The 18,446-nt window shown below is 47.7% G+C and overlaps 1 protein-coding gene across 1 annotated transcript in view; it reads left to right on the top strand.

Moving 5' to 3' along the window:
* The window catches only part of CACNA1B (calcium voltage-gated channel subunit alpha1 B), a 300,338-nt gene extending 282,371 nt beyond the window's left edge, over window positions 1-17,967 (top strand). Inside the window, exons 40-47 of the mRNA XM_037399979.1 lie at window positions 1,109-1,216; window positions 2,514-2,626; window positions 3,626-3,753; window positions 4,870-4,996; window positions 5,575-5,685; window positions 9,889-10,096; window positions 10,262-10,473; window positions 13,778-17,967. Of these exons, the coding sequence (XP_037255876.1) occupies window positions 1,109-1,216; window positions 2,514-2,626; window positions 3,626-3,753; window positions 4,870-4,996; window positions 5,575-5,685; window positions 9,889-10,096; window positions 10,262-10,473; window positions 13,778-14,314 (1,544 nt within the window). The 3' untranslated portion in view covers window positions 14,315-17,967. The remainder of the gene's footprint in view (window positions 1-1,108; window positions 1,217-2,513; window positions 2,627-3,625; window positions 3,754-4,869; window positions 4,997-5,574; window positions 5,686-9,888; window positions 10,097-10,261; window positions 10,474-13,777) is intronic.
* Window positions 17,968-18,446: the final 479 nt, after the last annotated feature.

The following is an 18,446-nucleotide window of genomic DNA, read 5'->3' as shown; positions in this document are numbered from 1 at the left end:
TTAATCAGGCTGGCTGGGGTCAGAATCAAGGCATGACTGGCCAAAGCGCTTTTATACCTCATTTAAAAGCTAACAGGAGGTAACAGTGCTCTTATAAGCAAAGGGCAGGGCAGGGTTAGGATGTTGTGCTTTTCCTAAGTGGTTTTAGGCCAGCCATTCAACCTCTACATATTAATTACCTCCCTCATATGTTGCTTAAACTTTGCCTTTGATGCTTTGGGTAGGCAGTGCTGGAAGACAACAAAAATTTGAGGTCACTGGGACTTCCCTAGGGAGTGACACCAAGTATCGCTCATTTCTAAGGATACGTTTAGGACCGCCTGGGGTTTTAGGGGCCATCGCCTTATTTTAGTAATACCCTCTAGCTAAGGATGCAGCGAGTTTGTGTTATTTTAGGTTTCTAGTTACCTGTCAGCAATGGTAATCCAACCAGCCTTTTCCAGTTGAAAAAGGCTCCCCCCACCCTTGTCTTTGGCTGCACACTGGAAGGGAACCAGAGAAGAGAGCTCAGCTGATAGCGCTGGATTCTTTATAAGGTTTATGTTTGCTGTGGGTTGTGAGGTTTTGACCTGTTTTGTTGATATGTGCTTTGTTTGAATAGGTGTCATGTGCTACATTTAATTGAGTCTTTAGTGGGACTAACAGGCCCTTAATGAACCCTCCCTAATGAGTTTCCTTGGGGAGTTCAAATCGCCACGTAGCAGAGTACCCAGAGCCTCCTCCCATTACTTTTCTCTTAGAAAAATAATCTCTGTCATTCAGATGAACTACTTAATTGGCTACCGTGCAGTGCATTCATCTGGGAGCTGGCCTGTTGGCTTACATATACTTTAATCACTTTCCACTTGTGTGTTAAGACCTCACTTTGGCCATTTGAATAATGCTGCTGTGTTCGGCTCTTTCTCTTTTACCTTGTGATATCGCTGCTGACACCGAACAGCGTGCTTACGTCTCATTGTCAAAGACTTTGGGAAAAGTTGGTGGAGAGGTTTTATAATCAACCATGGCATTGCCTTCTGCGTTTGCAGTGCCAACAGTGGTATGTGCGCACAAGGGTTTTCACTCTCCTTCATGTGCCTCTCTCTCTCTCCCCTATCCCATTCTGCAGGGGGTGTTAAACAGCACCAGTGCGATGCTGAGTTGAGAAAGGAGATCTCACTGGTTTGGCCCAATCTGTCCCAGAAGACGCTGGATTTGCTGGTGCCTCCTCACAAACGTAAGCGGTTCATCAGCCAGCCCCCAGCCCCTCGCAGCCACCTAAGAAGCAGGTTTCTCCCTCCTTGCCCGCTCTGTCCCTAGCCCCGTCTAGGTGCACCTAGAGGATGCAACAAAGAAACCAAGTGCAGTTTGGCTTCTTGGTGCCCTCCCTGCAGGGTTCACAGCTCACACCTCCATGCTATGGGCATATACGGAGCAGGGAAGCTGAGGTCACCTCTAGGCATGTATTTCATCATGCTGCAGCAGGTTTCCTATACTTAGAAAGAAAACAACAACCAACCCAGTGCCAAGAAGGGACCAGTGCCCTGCGTAGCCTCTTCCAAAGCCTTTTCCTGGCCTTTGTCTGCCTTCAGCCTGTGCCTTTCAGGATGAGAGAACAATTTCTACTCTCTGGGCTCCAGAAAACCAGGACAGGAAAATTAAAGTTTGCTGAGAACTTGCAGAATCACAAGTGGGGTATTTTAAGGTTAAAGGCCTTTGTGTCACTTGATGATGTACTGGGCAAATGTGCCAAGAAAATGGAAAGTTTGCCATTATCTTGATTGACCCAGACAAGGGCTCTGGATTCCTGATTAATAAGAATCAGTGCAGAGCAATAAAGACATTGTTAATTAAGAAAAAATGAGGGAGCTGAGGAGGTGCAAATCAGTGGGTAGTGACTGCTTAAGGCTTTTCTTCCCCTTCTCTCTTGATGGCTGTGTACCTGCTGCCTTAACCCTCTGCTGCACAGTAAGTGCTCCAGCCGTGCCAGGAAGGGCTGCTAGCACAGCTGTGAGGGTGGAAAAAGGCAACTGGAAAAACGCAATACTCTTTCAGTGTACGTTAGCCCATTATGCCCCAGTTGACTATAATTCAAAGAAATAGGAGTAAGGCTTCTTTGTTGATAAAAAGCTAGCTGTGGGTCTGGTATTAATTTAGTGAGTCTTCTGAGGGCAATGCTTACAATGCCACAGAGTTTTCCTGCCTGGTCTTGTTCTGCACGTTCTCTGCGAATGTTTGCTGCAGGGAGCTAGAGGCAGCGGCCATCCTCCTCAGGTGTGAAAGGCAGCAACAGGCAAAGATCTGAAGAAGTCTGTTGTAACTTTTTCTTTCTTTCTTTCTTTCTTTCTTTCTTTCTTTCTTTCCTCCACTTCTCTCTGTCTATTTTGCCTCATTGTTCTAACCTCACCTCTTCTTTTGCCTTGTTTTTGACACCCATTTGTTGTTTTTTCTTCTGCTCTTTGACTTATTCTTCTCCCGATCCTTCCCTGCTCCTCACATCAACATGTCTGCCGTGTTTCACCATCCTCTGGCAGCCGATGAGATGACTGTGGGGAAGGTCTATGCAGCGCTGATGATATTTGACTTCTACAAGCAGAACAAGAACACCAGGGAGCAAGTCCACCAGCCACCTGGAGGCCTGTGCCAGGTACCCAGCCACGCGGTAGCCTCTCGGTCCTGCCCCTGGGCAGCTCTGACGAGGGTCATCAGCACATTTCATCTAGAAAGTCTGGATGCTTCTTCATGCAGGGTTTGAAAATGCTGTTTCAGAAATGGAAACCTCTCCTCAAAGTCTCTTTCTGTCAAAAAAAAAAACAAACCAAAACTGTTGCAATTGCCTTTTCCAGTAGGTCAGGAAAGATCTTTTCAAAAAAATGTCAGGTGACGTTTGACAGGCTAAATGCTAGTTTCAGAAGTAGTAGCCTAGAGACTAGGGAACACTGAAAGATTTATTTGGGATACCAAAGAATTATTGAAAGCTGATGCTAGTTTGTATATAAAATGTTTAAGTTGCTCCTGAAAATGGGAATTAATCAAAATTGTTTTGGCTGTAAAAGATTTTAAGATTTTTACAATTTTTTTGAAAATATTTCCACACAACTGGCTTGGGGTTGTGTGCCCAATGGCATCAACCAAATTTCCTTCCCTCTCCTTGCTCTAACCTGCTGACTCCTACCCCTTATAATCTTAGCCTCCCAAAATCACCTCCAACACAAACCCACCTCCCGAAAACAAATTTTTATCCTTACCCTAGGACAAATATCTGTTGATTTCAGGATACCCTCCAGCTGATCTTCAGCATGGCCTGACTGGCTGGCTCACAGATGGGAGGCTACGACAGACGCTGTGTCTGAGCCACCTGAACTGCAGAGCCCCTTTGGTCACGTCAGTGGGTGCAATCCCCTAGGGACCGCAGGATGCTTTGTCAGAGGGCAGGGGGCTGCAGGACAACTTTGGCTTACCCAGAGCTGAGGGCAGCAAGTGTCCTGCAGAGCACCTTCCAGCTATGGGAAGGCTGGGGTGTGCTTTCTGCTGGGCTGATCCCTCAAGGTGACAAAGTGGACTTCTTATTAATGAGGAAAAGCACTGCAGGGCATCCCCTCCGCTCACAGCTCTGTCTCTGACAACCTTTCCTTGTGCTTCATAGCCTGGACCGGTGTCACTCTTCCACCCCCTGAAGGCCACCTTGGAGCAAACCCAGCCCACAGCGTTCAACAACGCAAAGGCGTTCCTTCGCCAGAAGAGCTCAGCCTCACTCAACAACGGGGGTGCCTTGTGAGTATCCCGGGACCTCCTCGCCAAAGCTGTGACACAGAAAGGGCACGCTGGGTGTATGCACCAACCCCAACCACTGCTGGTTCAGTTGCTTTGGAGGTGGGGCAGCACCGCTGGTGACACCAAAACCAATGGCTCCTTCACGCCATGGATGGGACAATTTCCCACCTGTGGCTACCAAAATTCCTCCCTGTGGCTCTGCTTCCCACTGCTGTCTCAGGTGTAGTTATCCACGTGGTGTTGGCATTGGGGTCTCCAGAGCTGTGTATTTTCTTAATGGTGTCCTCTGAATCTTAATTGGAGAGCTTGTCATTGTGGCTAGTTGTAAGTGTGAGTCTGCTCACAGGAATTTGGGATCATTGCAAAACAACCAAACACATCCCGACCCACCAACCCCCACTGCAGTGAGTTCATGGGAGTCAGAATGTCCTTGGGAACAAAGTCATCCCTCGAGCTCATGGCACTTGGCAATGGCAAGAGCTTCTTGAGACTTTCCGGGACAGAATCTGGCTCTTTGTCTTTAGGTAAAATAATACCTCCACAGAGAAGAGGACAGTTATTGTGTCAGTGATTCCTAATCTATTCTCCATTTCTTGCTCTTCAGGTGACTGTCCTCTGGGTCACAAGCACTATGGTTCTTTAGTAATAGACATCCAAAGTATAAATATCCCAAATAACTGTGATGGGGAAACTAAGATCAGACTGAACAGAGAAACCCAGGGCCACCTGTACCACTGTACCTTCAGTGTATGTACTTCAGCATGGCCACAGATGGGTTTGACCCATGTCCAGCTGGTCTTGGACATAATTTGCCTGAACTCCAAAATTCTTCATTCTTCATCAGAACTTAAGCTGCAGAAGTTGTTTTCCTTAGTTACTGGGGAAAAAAAAAAAAAAAAGTGATAGCTGGTTTGATTTCCTTGTTGCTCATGAGATCTTCAGGCTGTGTAGAAAGTGGCCAGGGACGTTATAGCTTCACCAGCAGCTGCGCCTATCCTGAAACTAGTTTCACAAGTGAAACCTCAAAGGGCATCTGAGCCATTTACCTTCATCACAACAAGGTCAGCAAAATCTCTTTGCAAAAGAATTAATCTTTTCCTCTTTTCCTTCTGACAGGCCAGCCTCAGAGGGTGGGATCAAAGAGTCCAGTTCTTGGGGGACCCAACGCACCCAGGATATGTTTTATGAAACCAGGACACCAGCTTTTGAACGAGGCCACTCAGAAGAAATTCCCATTGAACGGGTGAGAAAACAGGGTGAAGATGCGAAGATGGGGTGAGATGCAGTAGGTTTTAGAAATGCAGTAGGTTTTTAGAAATTTTAGAAAATGTTTGGAAAAAACAGGTAAAGACAGGGTGAAATGCAGTAGACGGCAGATCCGTCCCTTGCGACAAGCATTGTTCTGTCTCTTACAAGGCCAAGGTTGCCTGAATATTATGGAGAAAAAACAAATCCAGTAGCTTTTACAGTCTGATAGCTGTACATCTGGGCACGCTTTTAATGGAATTACACGTGGGCTGCAATAGGTTACTTAAGGTTATCTCTTCCTAGGTGTCCCATTGTCATCAGTGTATAAACTCAGATGAGGAGTTTCACAGGTCACCTGGGGCTTGTTGCCATGGCTGGTGGAAGAGCTTGGCCTGCTGTCATCCTTGTTGAAGACAGCACTGTAGATAGAGTAACCTGGGCACTCCGCAGCTCTTAATTTACTCTCTTTCCCTCTTTACAATTAAACCAGACTTAGCAGAAGCCTGCTCAGATGAAGGCTTCAAAGCTGACGTTCATATTCTTGCTACTGAAACTATTTCTTGTTTCAATCAGGTGGTAGAAATGAGGGAAATCAGCCCCACACTTGCCAACGGGGAGCACCAACCAGGCCTGGAGAGCCAGGGGCGGGCAGCGTCCATGCCGCGCCTAGCTGCCGAAACTCAGGTGAGCGAGGAAGATGCTACTGGTGGTGGGAGGCTGAGAGCTGGTCAAGAACTCGGTATCTTCTCTCTGCTTGCCATGTTGTTGGAAGTTGCTTGCAAATATTTGTTTTAAAAGATGTTTGCTGAACCTGGAGACAGGTAACCAGCCTTTGTGCTTGGATGGCAGGTATTTATAGGTAGATACACCACTGTCCCAAGTTCTACTCATCCCTGGTTGCAGCAAAAAGAAACCAAAGAAATCCCTCTGGCTGGGTAGCTGACTCAGGACTACCTACCCAGTACTGTGTGTTCTCATTAACCGAGGACAATACTGTTTGCCAGCCTGTATTCCTGGAAGGCATGTGTTTCCCGTTGACAGTTGCATGCCGTCTATCCAGACAGCCAGTCAAGGCGTGCTCCTGTGCCCTAGCCACAAAGAAAGCTGGAGATGTGCTGTGATTCTCTTTGATGAATGTAGTAGGTACAGAAGTACCAGGGAGTATGTGCCTGGTAGGCTGCATTGAGACGTTAAGCATCCTCCCTGGGTTTTTTTCTCTTCCCACTCTATTATATATTTAGCATATATTGTATCGTGGCTTTGGTCAGTAAGATGTTGAGGATTTCCCTTGTTCAACTTCTTGTAAAGAAGCCTCATCGCTAAAGTTGACTTTTACAGCAACTTGTGGATGCTACTTAGCGTGCAGGATGTCATGGTTTTCACAGATCATTTTGGGGCATTTCACATGTTCATTGCCAGCTTGTTGTCCCGGCTGCTCTCCAGCCACCGTTCTGCCTCCTGTGTGTCAGAACATCTTACTGCTCACAGTCATGTCTCTCTCCTCCAAAGGGCCTGATTCATAGTCAGGAAGGAGCAGCCGGTGGCTGTGGGCTGTTTCCCTTGCTCTCCATGGGAAGCAGAATGTAAAGGGTACGCTGCACCCTAGAACTAAAAGCCTGTGTATTGCACGTAGGGCAATAGCTCCAGCAGATAGCATCTTGTTGGTGATGTGCTCAGGCTGGCACAAGCTACACTTCATCAGCTAGCGCGTTTCCCAGCTGACTTCAGAAACTGCAGCCTTTGTATGAGCATTGGGATTCTCTGTGTTATCGGGAACACTACTCAACATGCTTAATAAAAGAAAAAGACCCCAAAGCAAACCCATACCCCCTCCCTTCCCCCTTCCCAGAACAAAATTGTTCTTTATCCTGGACCACAGGTAGCATCTTTCCTTCCCAGGCAGTGCGGTTGGCAGCAGCAGTGCCAGCAGCACGAGCCTTTCCTCAGGGAACTCCTCTCCCCTGCACTCGAGTATTTGCAGGAGTGAGTGTCTCTTGCAGGAGCATGGTACGTGTTCCCCAGGGCACAGCTGCCCCATGCCAAAGCTCCTGAATCTTGTTATGAATCAGGCCCGTAATATCTGAGCGGATCTAACCTCATTTAATAATATTATGTTTTGGTGGTTGTAGCTTCAGGCAAATAACTGATGTACTTTCTGTGTGTGTCTTCCCCCTCCATGCCCTCACCCTCCTTCTCACATGCTGCTTCTGCTCCCCCCAAACTTTGATTTTTTTATAACCCTTATTTGCAATGCTTTCTGTTTCTGGATGTCTCCCTTTCTGTTTGCCTGTCATTCCTCTGTCTTTTTATGTTCTACTTTTTTAATACAAAAAAAATATCTTCCTATGCTTTCAATCTCACCTCCTCCCTCGCTCTTTGCTGTCCTCTTCCCCCATCACCTCCCCTCCCTTTTTGTCATCGTGTCTGCTGCACATCTGCCGTGATGTCTGACAATGGCTGTACTGTGGGGCTGCTTCAAATAATGTTCTCATCTTGTCCGAATTGTTTGCAGAGGAGCAAAGCACGGTCACCTGGGAGTTACCTAGCAGTATGTAGTTTGCACTAAGTTGTACCTTATTAAATTCATGTTAAGAAATAATTAACCTTCCTTAACCCTTTACTTTTTCCCCTTCTCATTTGGAGTCCAATGTTGCACCGTTGCAGCCGCTATCTCTTTCCACTTTGCTGCAGTTCCCTCAATCCACGATTGCACGCTGCACGCTGTAATAGCAGGGATTTTTTGTTTGTTTGTTTGTTTTGCTTATTTATTGGTTTTTGTATGCCTTGTTGCACAGGAATTTAGGAAGTGAAAACAATCGGTTTGGTAATGAAGAAGCAATTAGTAATTCTCTGAAGGGTTATGGTATAGTCTCCCGAGGCTTGTGGGGAGTCTGTGCATGCCCCGTTAACGTAACGAGAGCATTGTCAGGATTTATGGAAAGGGTATTCACTGCTTTGCCACTTCCCATTAGTGTCAGTGGGGACTTTTGTCCCTGGAACAAGCACAGAATCATGTCCAAAGAGAAATGTTCATTTCTTATCAATGGCTGGCTTTTTGTTGGGAAATTTCTGTTGTCTTCTTGCTGGCAGCTTTTATATGGATTTTGGAAATCTGAGGAAGGGTTTTTAGTAGGAAGTATTTTCACGTTTTTTGCCCATCAGACCATCCACCGTACAGACCTCTCTGCCTCCCTCCATCTTCAGGCTGAACAGCAAGCAATGAGGACAAACACGAAGATCTTCAGTGTAATTTCTTGTTCACACAACAAGGGCCACAAGAGTGGACAAATGCAGCACAGCGTGGTCCCGCTAAGTGAACTGGTGCAGACCCTGGGCTGCACCGATGCCACAGGCTGGGCTGTGCTCCCCTGCCCCAGCCAAGTCTTCCTTGTGCCTCTGAAAGAAACGGGAAGCACCAATATTTAGGTAACTGCCTAGCAACAGAGAGAGCACCAAACAAAAACTCAACTCAGACTGCACCTTTGCACACAAGATAGCCTGCCCGCAACAGCCAGCTGGGAGAGAGAGTGGTTCTTTCTACTCAAAATAATGAGCAGAGCTGTGAAACAACTGGCTTTGCATTGTGTAAATATCATGGGGCAACAGAGATCTGAATTTCAGGATAAGCAAACAAAATAGGCATAGACTGTAAAAATAATACAAGGCTCTTTGGAAAGGTTACAGTGAACAAAGTAAATGTTCTGCAAGAACTGTTGTTGGAGGCACATATTGGATTGTGAATTCCAGCCAGCGTAAGAGCTGAGGGACCGGAGGATGTCCTGAGCTCCTTCCCTGGCTGGCTGGACCCCCATGCTCCGAGGTCTTTCCACTGCCATGCAGCTTTGATGCAGTGGCAGACCCAGGGAAACCTTCAGAGGATGGATGAAGCCCTGACTCCACCACAGAGCCAGCTGGAGGCCAGCAGAGTGAAAGAGAAGGACGCATGGGAATCGTCCTCATTTTCTAAGCTTTATACCTGGCAATTGGGTAGTAGGGAAGGGATAGGCTGTGAGACCAGCTGTCCTGCAGCCCACTTGCCCTGGCTTCTGCAAAGCATTTTTGTAAGGTTTTGAAGCTAAAGGGAAGGGAACAGGGTCTGGAGCTGCCACTGGCACAAGGACAGGGTCCAGCAGTGCCCGTGGGAGGTGCCCAGTGTCCAGATGTTTGGCCACAAATGATCTGAAAATAGCAATAGCAAACCCAAGTAGTGATTTTTTGAGATGTCCTGGTAGAGTTGCAGGACATGCATGCTATCCTGCTTGTCCCAGCCCCAAGGGCCTCAAGGAGCAACAGTGGCAGAAGAGAGGTTTAAATGTTTGATTGGAGTGGTCTTCAACCACAGGGAGATAGAACTAATTTCTCAGTGGCTTTGCTTGTACCTTGCCCACTTGTTCCTGATTTTATTCCCTCTCCACATGATGCCCAGCAATGCTTTCATGCTTTCTTCTTTGGAGTTGCTTTGGGATGACAACAGGTCCTGAAGCAGCTTTGGGTGAAACTAGTCTTGGAGAATTATCTTTGTGAGATGCTTGCTACTGTGCTGCCCTATGACCCTGCTAGTCTACTGTTGACTCCTGTGATGCTGTGTTTGGTGTGAAGTGCTGCATATTGCTCTGCACCCATGGTACCTGTGGATTGGCACTCTGCTAAAAGTAAAGCCCATTTCAGCAAATGGAGATCACATTTGCTCCTCAAATTTAGCACTCAATCTACCATTCCACAAGTCCTTCTACCCATTCCAGTTATATCCAATTAACCATTTTTTCTCCTTCCCCTCCTTGCCCCTTTCTCTTACTGTATGACCCTCCCCGTGCTGGGAACCAAGCAGCTGAGCACGGTGCAGTGCCTGCCCTCACCCTGCTCCATGTCCCTCCATCTCCCTTGCAGCCCATCCCTGACACGAGCCCCATGAAGCGCTCCGTCTCCACGCTGACCCCGCAGCGTCCTCACGCCATGCACCTCTACGAGTACTCCTTGGAGCGCATGCCACCAGAGCAAGGGCATCACCACCATCACCACCGCTGTCACCGGCGGAAAGAGAAGAAGCAGAAGTCCTTGGACAGGTCCCCCCACCAGCTGGCTGATGGACAAGCTGGTAAGTGCTTTGCAAACAAGAATTTTTCCCTTGTCCTTCTCCCTTCGGGATGCCCAGAAGTCATCTGATGTGCTCTGGAGTCCCATCTACCTGGAAGGACCTCCCTGACCCACACTTGGAAGTTCCTCCCATGTTAGTGACCCCCAACCAACATTCTTCTTTCAGTAGCCCAGTCTGGTGAGTCTTCTTCCAAGGACAAGAAGCAGGAACGTGGCCGGTCCCAAGAGAGGAAGCAACACTCTTCCTCCTCCTCCGAAAAGCAGCGCTTCTACTCCTGCGACCGCTACGGCAGCCGGGAGCGTTCTCAGCCCAAGTCTGCCGACCAGAGCAGGCCCACCTCGCCCAACGGAGGGCCAGAGCAAGGTCCACACAGACAGGTGAGGAGATGCAGGGCAGGAAAAGAGCCCTAAGGCCTTCCAGGGACGTACACACATTTTGTATGTTTAGAGACAAGCAGAAAGGAGACAGAATGGGGAAGAAAAGCCAGGCAGTAGCAGATAAAGCCATTGAGGTCCTGCTTGACGCTTCACATCCAAAAGAGGCATGGAAGTGTCACTTGATGGCTCTTTAGTAGCCGCCTACGGTGTGAGTGACTCAAGGCATCTTGCAGAGACCCCACTGCCAAGGACTCCCTTGCTCATGGTTGCAGCAAGAGCAGCCTGGGAGCCCTGAGAATGGAGAGCTTTTGATGCTGGTGGAGAAAGTCCACCTGAGCCAAGGTAGGCTGGTAGCGTGGCATGGGACCTGGGCAACTGAGCTGAACTGTTCCCCTGCCAGCTGTGTTAATGCAGCACCCACTGCTGCCCCGTGCACAAACACGTGGTGATTGCCAAAGAGATCCTGGCCATTGCAGTACAAGCTGGTGCGATACTGCACAGGGATCGCAGGCAGCCAGAGCTGTGATTTCAGCAAGGTTTGCTCATATTAGCAGGATTTTCCAACTGCCGTCGCCTGGGCTTCAGAGCTGTCCTTTATGGTGGAACAGGTTAATTTTCTGAAAATTGAGGGAAAATTCATTTTTACCTACTGTCAAATCAATCTTCAAATGTGCTCTCTAGCTGGGAGAAGAAATCACAGTAAGGGAGAGGAGGGATGTAGGAGAAGGCAGGATGCGGGTGGAAGAGGACTCCCAGTGATGCACAGCCGCTGTGCCTGGAGGGGGGCTCTGGCCACTCTCCAATGTGTCCCTGAGCTCGCAGCCTGCTGGTGGTGTGTGGCTGACCGGGGGTCTCCAAGGGGCTGAGGGGTGCTGTCAGCCCTGAGCCCCTGCAGCAGCTTCAGCTGGTGGGGAGCGGGCAGGAATCCTGTGTTCAGCAGGGGTTAGAGCCCAGGGGAAGGGTTTAAATGAAGCGGTTTCTGCGCAGCATCCTGCTAGCTGCAAAATGAAGCAGCTTTTTGTCTTCTTACCCTGTCCTGTGCCTTTCTCTCTCCCTGCATGGTCCACTGCAGCATCAGGGGCTGTGTCCTGCAGTGAGTGCTCAGGGACTGCTGCCCCGCAGCTCTGGAGAGCCCTGGGCGTGGGACATGCTTTGCACGGTCATTGTCAGCCTGGGGGGAGATGTGACATCGGTGTAAGGTCCCATGCACCCAGGACTGCGTGTGGCCATAGCAAGAGGGAGCTGCAGCCTAACGTGTCTTTTCCATTTCTGGTTTCTGCAGTCCCTGACTGACCTTCATATGATTTTTCAGATGAGTTTTTCTTCCCATTTCTTAATTTCTCCCTCTGGTTTGAGAGGCAGGAAGATGGCACTGATTTTTAGCATGATGCCTCTCCTTTCTTGCGGGCTCAGTTTACCAGAACTTCAAATATCACATATGTTTTAATTAAAAAAACGGAAGCATTCCCATAGTTCATAGACATGCAGCGTTCTTTTCAGCGCAGGAGAATTATTAAACATAAATCCCATTTAATCTGGGAAAAGCATTTTTTTTCAATGAGATGAAACCTCTTAGAATTTCCATATGTTTCAGCAGGAAGGAGCTTGCTGGACATTTTGAAAAAAGACCTCACCATTTTTTTTACAGTCCAAGACCCTTTCCTGCATTGGTCCTGGGTAAAGAAGGTTTGAAAATCTCACAAAAAATATTTTTAGACAGCGCAATATTTATCTAAACAATTTAATTCTGGTTTGTTTTTTTTTTTTTAAGTATCGTAATTTTGAGGGGCTCAGCCTCAGGGTCTTGCAAAAAGCTGAGCATCTTCTCCTGGATCTGGGAAAACAGTAGGTCACTGGGTGGGGGTCACCACCTGCTCCATCACCACAGGGAGGGAGGTGATGGGAGGCAGCTCAGCCGGGGATGGGAATACGTGTCTGTAGCAGAGAGTCAAGCTGAAATGTGAGGAAGCCAGAGAAGGGAGAGGGTAAAAATGAAAGAAGAGAAAGGCAAAGACTGTTTCCAGGCTGTGAAAGACATGAGTCATTGGCCCAGCAGCACAAGCAGCAAATGCCACATCAGTCCCCAAAGCTTGCGGAGAGCAGGGCTGCAGAGCGTGACACCCACGCTGCTCTGCACCCCCAGATAATGCAGGTATCACCCCTTCTTCTGATGGACAGGGCAGGGCTCATGTGAACAGCTTCTAAAATAGCCTCTGCATCTAGCTCCTGGGCTGGTAGTCTCCAGCACTGCTGCGCTTGCCCTGAAAACTGTGCTGGCAGAGCAGAACAAGCACTGATTGCTAGCCCAACAAGCAACACCTTGATGTTTTTCTAGGAAGGAAAAGAGGCTCTTTAAAAAATAAAGGTCTGGTCTCAAAATCTGCTGAGAGATTTTTAAAATGCTCTCGCGGGGCTATTCATGTACTGCCCTGGGAAAATGTAAACAGAAATGCCACAGCAAGAGTCTGTTCCTCTCACTCGTGGCATTTTTTAACTTACTGTAGCTTAGTTCACTCCCACGTGTCACTATTAGTAACCCAGGAAGCTGTCAGATTCTTCTGCCACTCAAAAATAAAATGTGTAGTATTAAAGAGGAGGAGGAGGAGGTAAATGTATTTTTGTTTAAGGAACTTGCTAGTTAAAGCCCACCCCAAAAGCTTTTCATTGTTGGTTTGGTTTTTTTTCCAGAACGGGGCTATTTAATCAAAACGCATTTCATTCCCAAACCTACAAAAAATTACTCTGCCCCCAAACCCTCCTTCCATATAATTCTGTTTTGAACAGAGAAACGATCCCCAGCACCAGTAACCACAACTGTCAGGTGAAGTTTTGCAAAAATCCACCCCCAGAGCAAAGAGTTCTGTTTTGCAAAACTGTATTTGCAAAACTAAAAACCCCAACCCCCAAACCCTCCCTTGTTTTTGAGCTGCTCCCACCTAGTGCAGGTAAGGCGCATGTCGAGCCCGTGTATGATGTGGATGCCTTCCCTCCGGACAGTGTCCCCTTCTGTTGGAGCCGTCTGCCAGTTTGCGTCCTACTGATGCTCTGATCGTTTCTGTTCTTCTTTACTGCTCGCAGAACTTTAGTTCTCCAGCACTTTACATCTTGTGTTGAATGATTTCTCGAGAACCTCCTCCCCCTAACTGTGCTTGTCTAAACTCTCTCTTTTTTGCTTTTCTTTCCTCTTGTGACTTGTCTCTCCCTTCTGTTGCTTCTCCTTCTGTTTTATACCTGCCTGCCTTTGTGTTTGTCTGGTGTTTCCCTTTTTTATTTTTTGATTTGCTTTGTTCCAATTTTTATGTAGGGCAGTGGTTCAGTTAATGGGAGCCCCTTGCTGTCGACATCTGGTGCTAGTACCCCATGCCGGGGTCGGAGGCAGCTCCCACAGACTCCACTGACCCCACGCCCCAGCATCACTTACAAGACCGCTAACTCCTCGCCCGTGCACTTCACCAGTTTCCAAACCGGCCTGCCCACTTTCTCCCCGGGACGCCTGAGCCGCGGCTTGTCCGAGCACAACGCGCTGCTGCGCGGGGACCAGCAGCCGCCCCCGCCGGCGGTGGCCCGCATCGGCTCCGACCCCTACCTGGGGCACCGCGATGACGCCGACAGCCCCTACTGCGTGGTGCCGGAGGACACGCTCACCTTCGAGGAGGCGGTGGCCACCAACTCGGGCCGGTCCTCAAGGACTTCTTACGTCTCCTCCTTGACCTCCCAGTCTCACCAAATCCGCAGGGTGCCCAACGGCTACCATTACACGCTGGGTCTCAACACGGGCCCTGGGACTGGCACCAGAGGACGTAGTTACTACCATGAAGCCGATGAGGATGACTGGTGCTAGCGGCATGGCAAAACCCTTCAAGGCATGCGTGTTAAAAATCGATGAGTTTTATCATCTGGAAGGCTGCGCTCTCCGATGCGCGCGGTGCCTGGGGCCGGAGGGAGGCCCATGGGGCAGCCCCTGCCACAAGAACTGCTCTGCCCCTGGGTCTGGAGACACTCCTGCAGCCTTTCTCCTCTCGCCTTCTTTTTTTTTCTTTTTTTTTTTCCTCTCTTTTTTTTTTTTTTTTTTTTCTTTTTCACTAGACAAATCGAGGAAGAAGGCTCCCTCCTTAGGGGGAAGGCAGTGGGGGGAATGCATCTTTCTCTCCCCTCTCGCCTGCCTCCCTGTTGCCTTGTCTAGTTCAAAGACACGCACCAGATGCCAAATCTGCGACACATGCGAGAAGCCGAAAGAAGAGCAGTCCTCACCCTCAACGGCAGAGAAAGCAGACTGTCGATCCTTTTTGAGATTGGCGCAGATTTTGTTGGGCTATTTCTTAATTAATTTGTTATATTTTTTCCCTGGTCAGGGTGGGAGTCGGGGGTTGCAAATGGACACGCACGAACAAAGATCGCATCCGCTTTTTATCTCATTCACTGCTAAGAAAGAAGTGATCTACCCAAGAAACTGGGAGAGGAGAGACACAGACCAGAACAAAGGACAGTCCATTGGGACTTGATGTTCAGCCACAGCAATCCTTTTTGGCGGAGCTGGTGACCCACCCCCGGGCTGACGGAGCGCTCTGGCAGCCAGGACTCTGCTCTGACACCGCTGCCATGTGGATCTCTTTATTTTACTCACCACGTCGGGTCCTTCACACTGACACATGATAAAGCCACAAGAGAGCTACTTTGTAAGGACTGTTTCCTTGCTGCTGAGACTTTTTCTTTCCGTCCCTCTCTCCTGTTGACCGCAACATGCCCTCACTGTTTTGTCTTGTTTACAATATAAGCTTGATTTAGCAAAAAAAAACAACTAAAAAAAAATATCCAGAAAAAAAAAGAGGAAAAAGCATAGGGGTGAGAAGAAGAAATGTTATTGGTTTTATATCAAGCTATTAGATAGAACTTTAACTTTTCATTGTGTGCATTTTTGTAAATTGTACAGTAAAAAAAAAAAAAGAAAAAAGAAAAAAGAAAAAAATACTCTTTATGTAGAGAATTAGTCCAATTGTCATTCCAGGTCCCACTGTTTCTACCGAATGCTCCAGTTGTTCACTACTAAGTGCCTAACCTTTGAAATCTTTCACAGCGACGATGCAACCTCTTGCTTCGATGCATCAGACCTTGGGCGAGCGTGGGGAGGGGCAGGAGGGGAGGGAGGGCACAGCCCGGAGGAGCTGCTCGTCTTGGAGGTTCCGCGGAGCACACAATGCCCGCGTCGCGTTACTGGACAGTGTATTCGAGTACCAGGTTGGAAGCTTACAGTGGGGAAGGCAAACACGGTTTGGGGTTGGTTTGGGTTTTGTTGGCCTTTTTTTTTTTTTTCTCTTCTTTTTCTTCTTTTTTTATTTATTTTATATATATTTTTATTGGTGGGAGGGGAGTGATTGCAGCAAATAAAACCGGCCTTTTCTCATTGACTAATGCTTAGGTCCTGCAGGAGAGATGCAGGTGGAAAAGTACAGTATCTGCAGAGATGCTCTTGCAGGAGCAGCAGCGCCTTTTGCACTGCATGTCAAGTTGCAGTCGGGCTGCGAGAGCTCTGGCCAGGTTCTATGGGCAGTTGGAGAGAGCAGTTGGAGAGAGTCTTGATTTTGTTGCCTGTTAAGAGAAGGTTAAAAAAAAAAAGCGCTAAACCTCTAACTCTGATTCTCAGGGATGAGATGTCTGTGTTCTTGCAATGCCTCCTGTGTTGGATGATTTCCTTCTTTTGGGCACGGGTGAATTTCTGTGCTTTGAGCCTGGGAAAGGGGCAAACGCGTTGTGCCAGTGGGGAGGGAGCGCTGAAAGAAAAGCCAGGGCAGGACCTGGTGTCTGTGGGTCTGACAAACCGTTGTAGGGCTAATTTGGGGCACAGGCAGCCAGACGACGCGTAGTGAGCTGTCAAAAGGTTAAAGAAGGAAGGGTGGGAGGTGCCAGGCAAGCACATGGCTAAAAATGCTGATAGGAAGGAGGAGATGGTTGGGCAGATAATTTTTTGAGAGGATCTACCAAGCCCCAGGACTGTGAAACCTCTGCAGCCGAAGTGGTCGCTTATGATGAGCAGAGGTCCTGCTGGACCCTGGTGACTCGTTTTGTCGCTGGGGTGCTTGGAGGGCATCAGATGCTACCAAAATGCTCAGGAGGTCTCTCGTGCTCCCAGCAAAAGTCTTTCAGCCTCAGGCAGGGAGCAGTCTGCTGTAGGGTGGGTCTTCACATCTCCTGTAGCTCTTCTGTTGAGGCAATTCAACCTGTTTTCGTTTCCTTCTGTGTTTTTGGTTTTGTTTTTTTTTATGTTCCGTTACGAACTAGTAATCTCTGGCCAATCTCATCCCTGGATTCTGCTAAAGGATAACTCCTGTCTATATCTTTGTCTCTGTATTTATGTGCACTTTGAATAAAGCAAGTGCGGTGGCCAGAGGTCCACCATGGGTAATGGCTGTAATTTGCAAACGGAGGGCTATGCAACAAGATGACACGTTTGGAAACACATCCAAACCACCAACAGTCAGAAAGACCTTCATCCATTCTGTAGCTTTATCTGCTGGATTTTCCTGTTTCAGGCTTCAGCATGATTGTGACCAAATGTTTTATACATTTTCCTTATATGAAGGCACAAACACTTTATTTGAAATTTTAAAGAAAATGTTACTATTTTACTCCAGGAAGGAGAGGGAAAACACAATCTCTCTGACAGTGCATGCAAACATTGTACCCACAATGGAAAGCAAAAGAGATGTCTTTCTGTACTGAGTAATTCTGACTTTTTCTCCACTCTGCCTTTCCCCTTCCTCTACCTTTTCAGCCCCCCAGGCCCCAGCCCCTCACTGACACACCATCTGGAAGCGCACAGCCAAACGACGGCCTTGGGTCACTCCAATTCTTAGGCAGAACCCGAAGAAGAATAATCTCAAGTTGTCTAATCCTCCACCCGCCTCGCAGGGGTCGATGACAGTGACAGACAAGCCTGACCACAATTGTTCATAACCCTTTTCCTGCCTTTTTTTACAGCCTCTCTGCTGTCTCTTCAATGCATACATGATATTTCCAAGAATCCTCATAGTGAGTTGCCAAACTTGAATTGCACCAATCAGTTTTCTGCATCCAGAACCAGTCTCGTAGTGGCTGTACTTTGAATAAGTAATGTTTGCATGTAAAATATATACATATATACATATATATAAAAAGTATGTGCATGGAAAATGTTTATCTTCGTACTTTTTTGATACAATGTATTCATCAGTTGTTAATTTTTAATTATATTTGATATAAATTGGGGGTTTGTTGCAAAACTTTATATTTAAAAAAACAGTGTTAAAAATTATAAAAGTTCCAACCATGCAACACAAGCGGAACTTTACCCCCCCCCAAAAAAGGGGGAAAAAAAAAAGGAAAAAAAAGGTTCTGTGATTGCCTAGTTTGCTGCCTGAGTAATATTTATCAGCCAAACTTTGAATTCTGCAGTTGTTTCTACAATTACATTTTGTATGAAGCAAAGTCCTTGAATTAAAATAAAAACTTAGCAAAAAACCTTACAAATTCAAAGATGGTGTGTGCAGTGTGCCTAGTGACCGGGAGAGCAGCCTCCCACCGGCGGGCTGGCTAGGAGAGAGCTGCAGGAGGCAGCTTGGCTGGACCACCGCGCTGAGGGATAGCCCCTGAGATCTGGTGTGAAACTGGATGTAGTTTAGCCCAAATTGGGATGCTTCAAAGAAATGGGCCACGTCTGTGTTTGTTTCCATACAGGCTTCACAGATGCTTGGTCTGAGTAGAGAGCTGTTTGCAAATTTGCCTTTGCAGTGTGGATCCAGTATGGAGATTGCAGTTCCTGGAGTCCAACAGGCAGCAAAATCACATAATTTAAGCTGAGGTTTACAAAAAAACCCTAGCAGTAATTGATTCCTTCAAGGTTTTTGACAGAGGGACGGTTTCTCTTGCTGATGTGCAAAAATGTTGCGCATGCGGCTCCCTTTAGCATTAACCCTTATTAAATTTCTGCATTTGAACCC

The sequence above is a fragment of the Falco rusticolus genome, chromosome 9 (assembly GCF_015220075.1).
Source record: "Falco rusticolus isolate bFalRus1 chromosome 9, bFalRus1.pri, whole genome shotgun sequence".
Taxonomy (NCBI): Eukaryota; Metazoa; Chordata; class Aves; order Falconiformes; family Falconidae; genus Falco; species Falco rusticolus.
The sequence above is the reverse complement of the archived record's forward strand: the minus strand, read 5'-3'. Positions and strand labels throughout refer to the sequence as shown.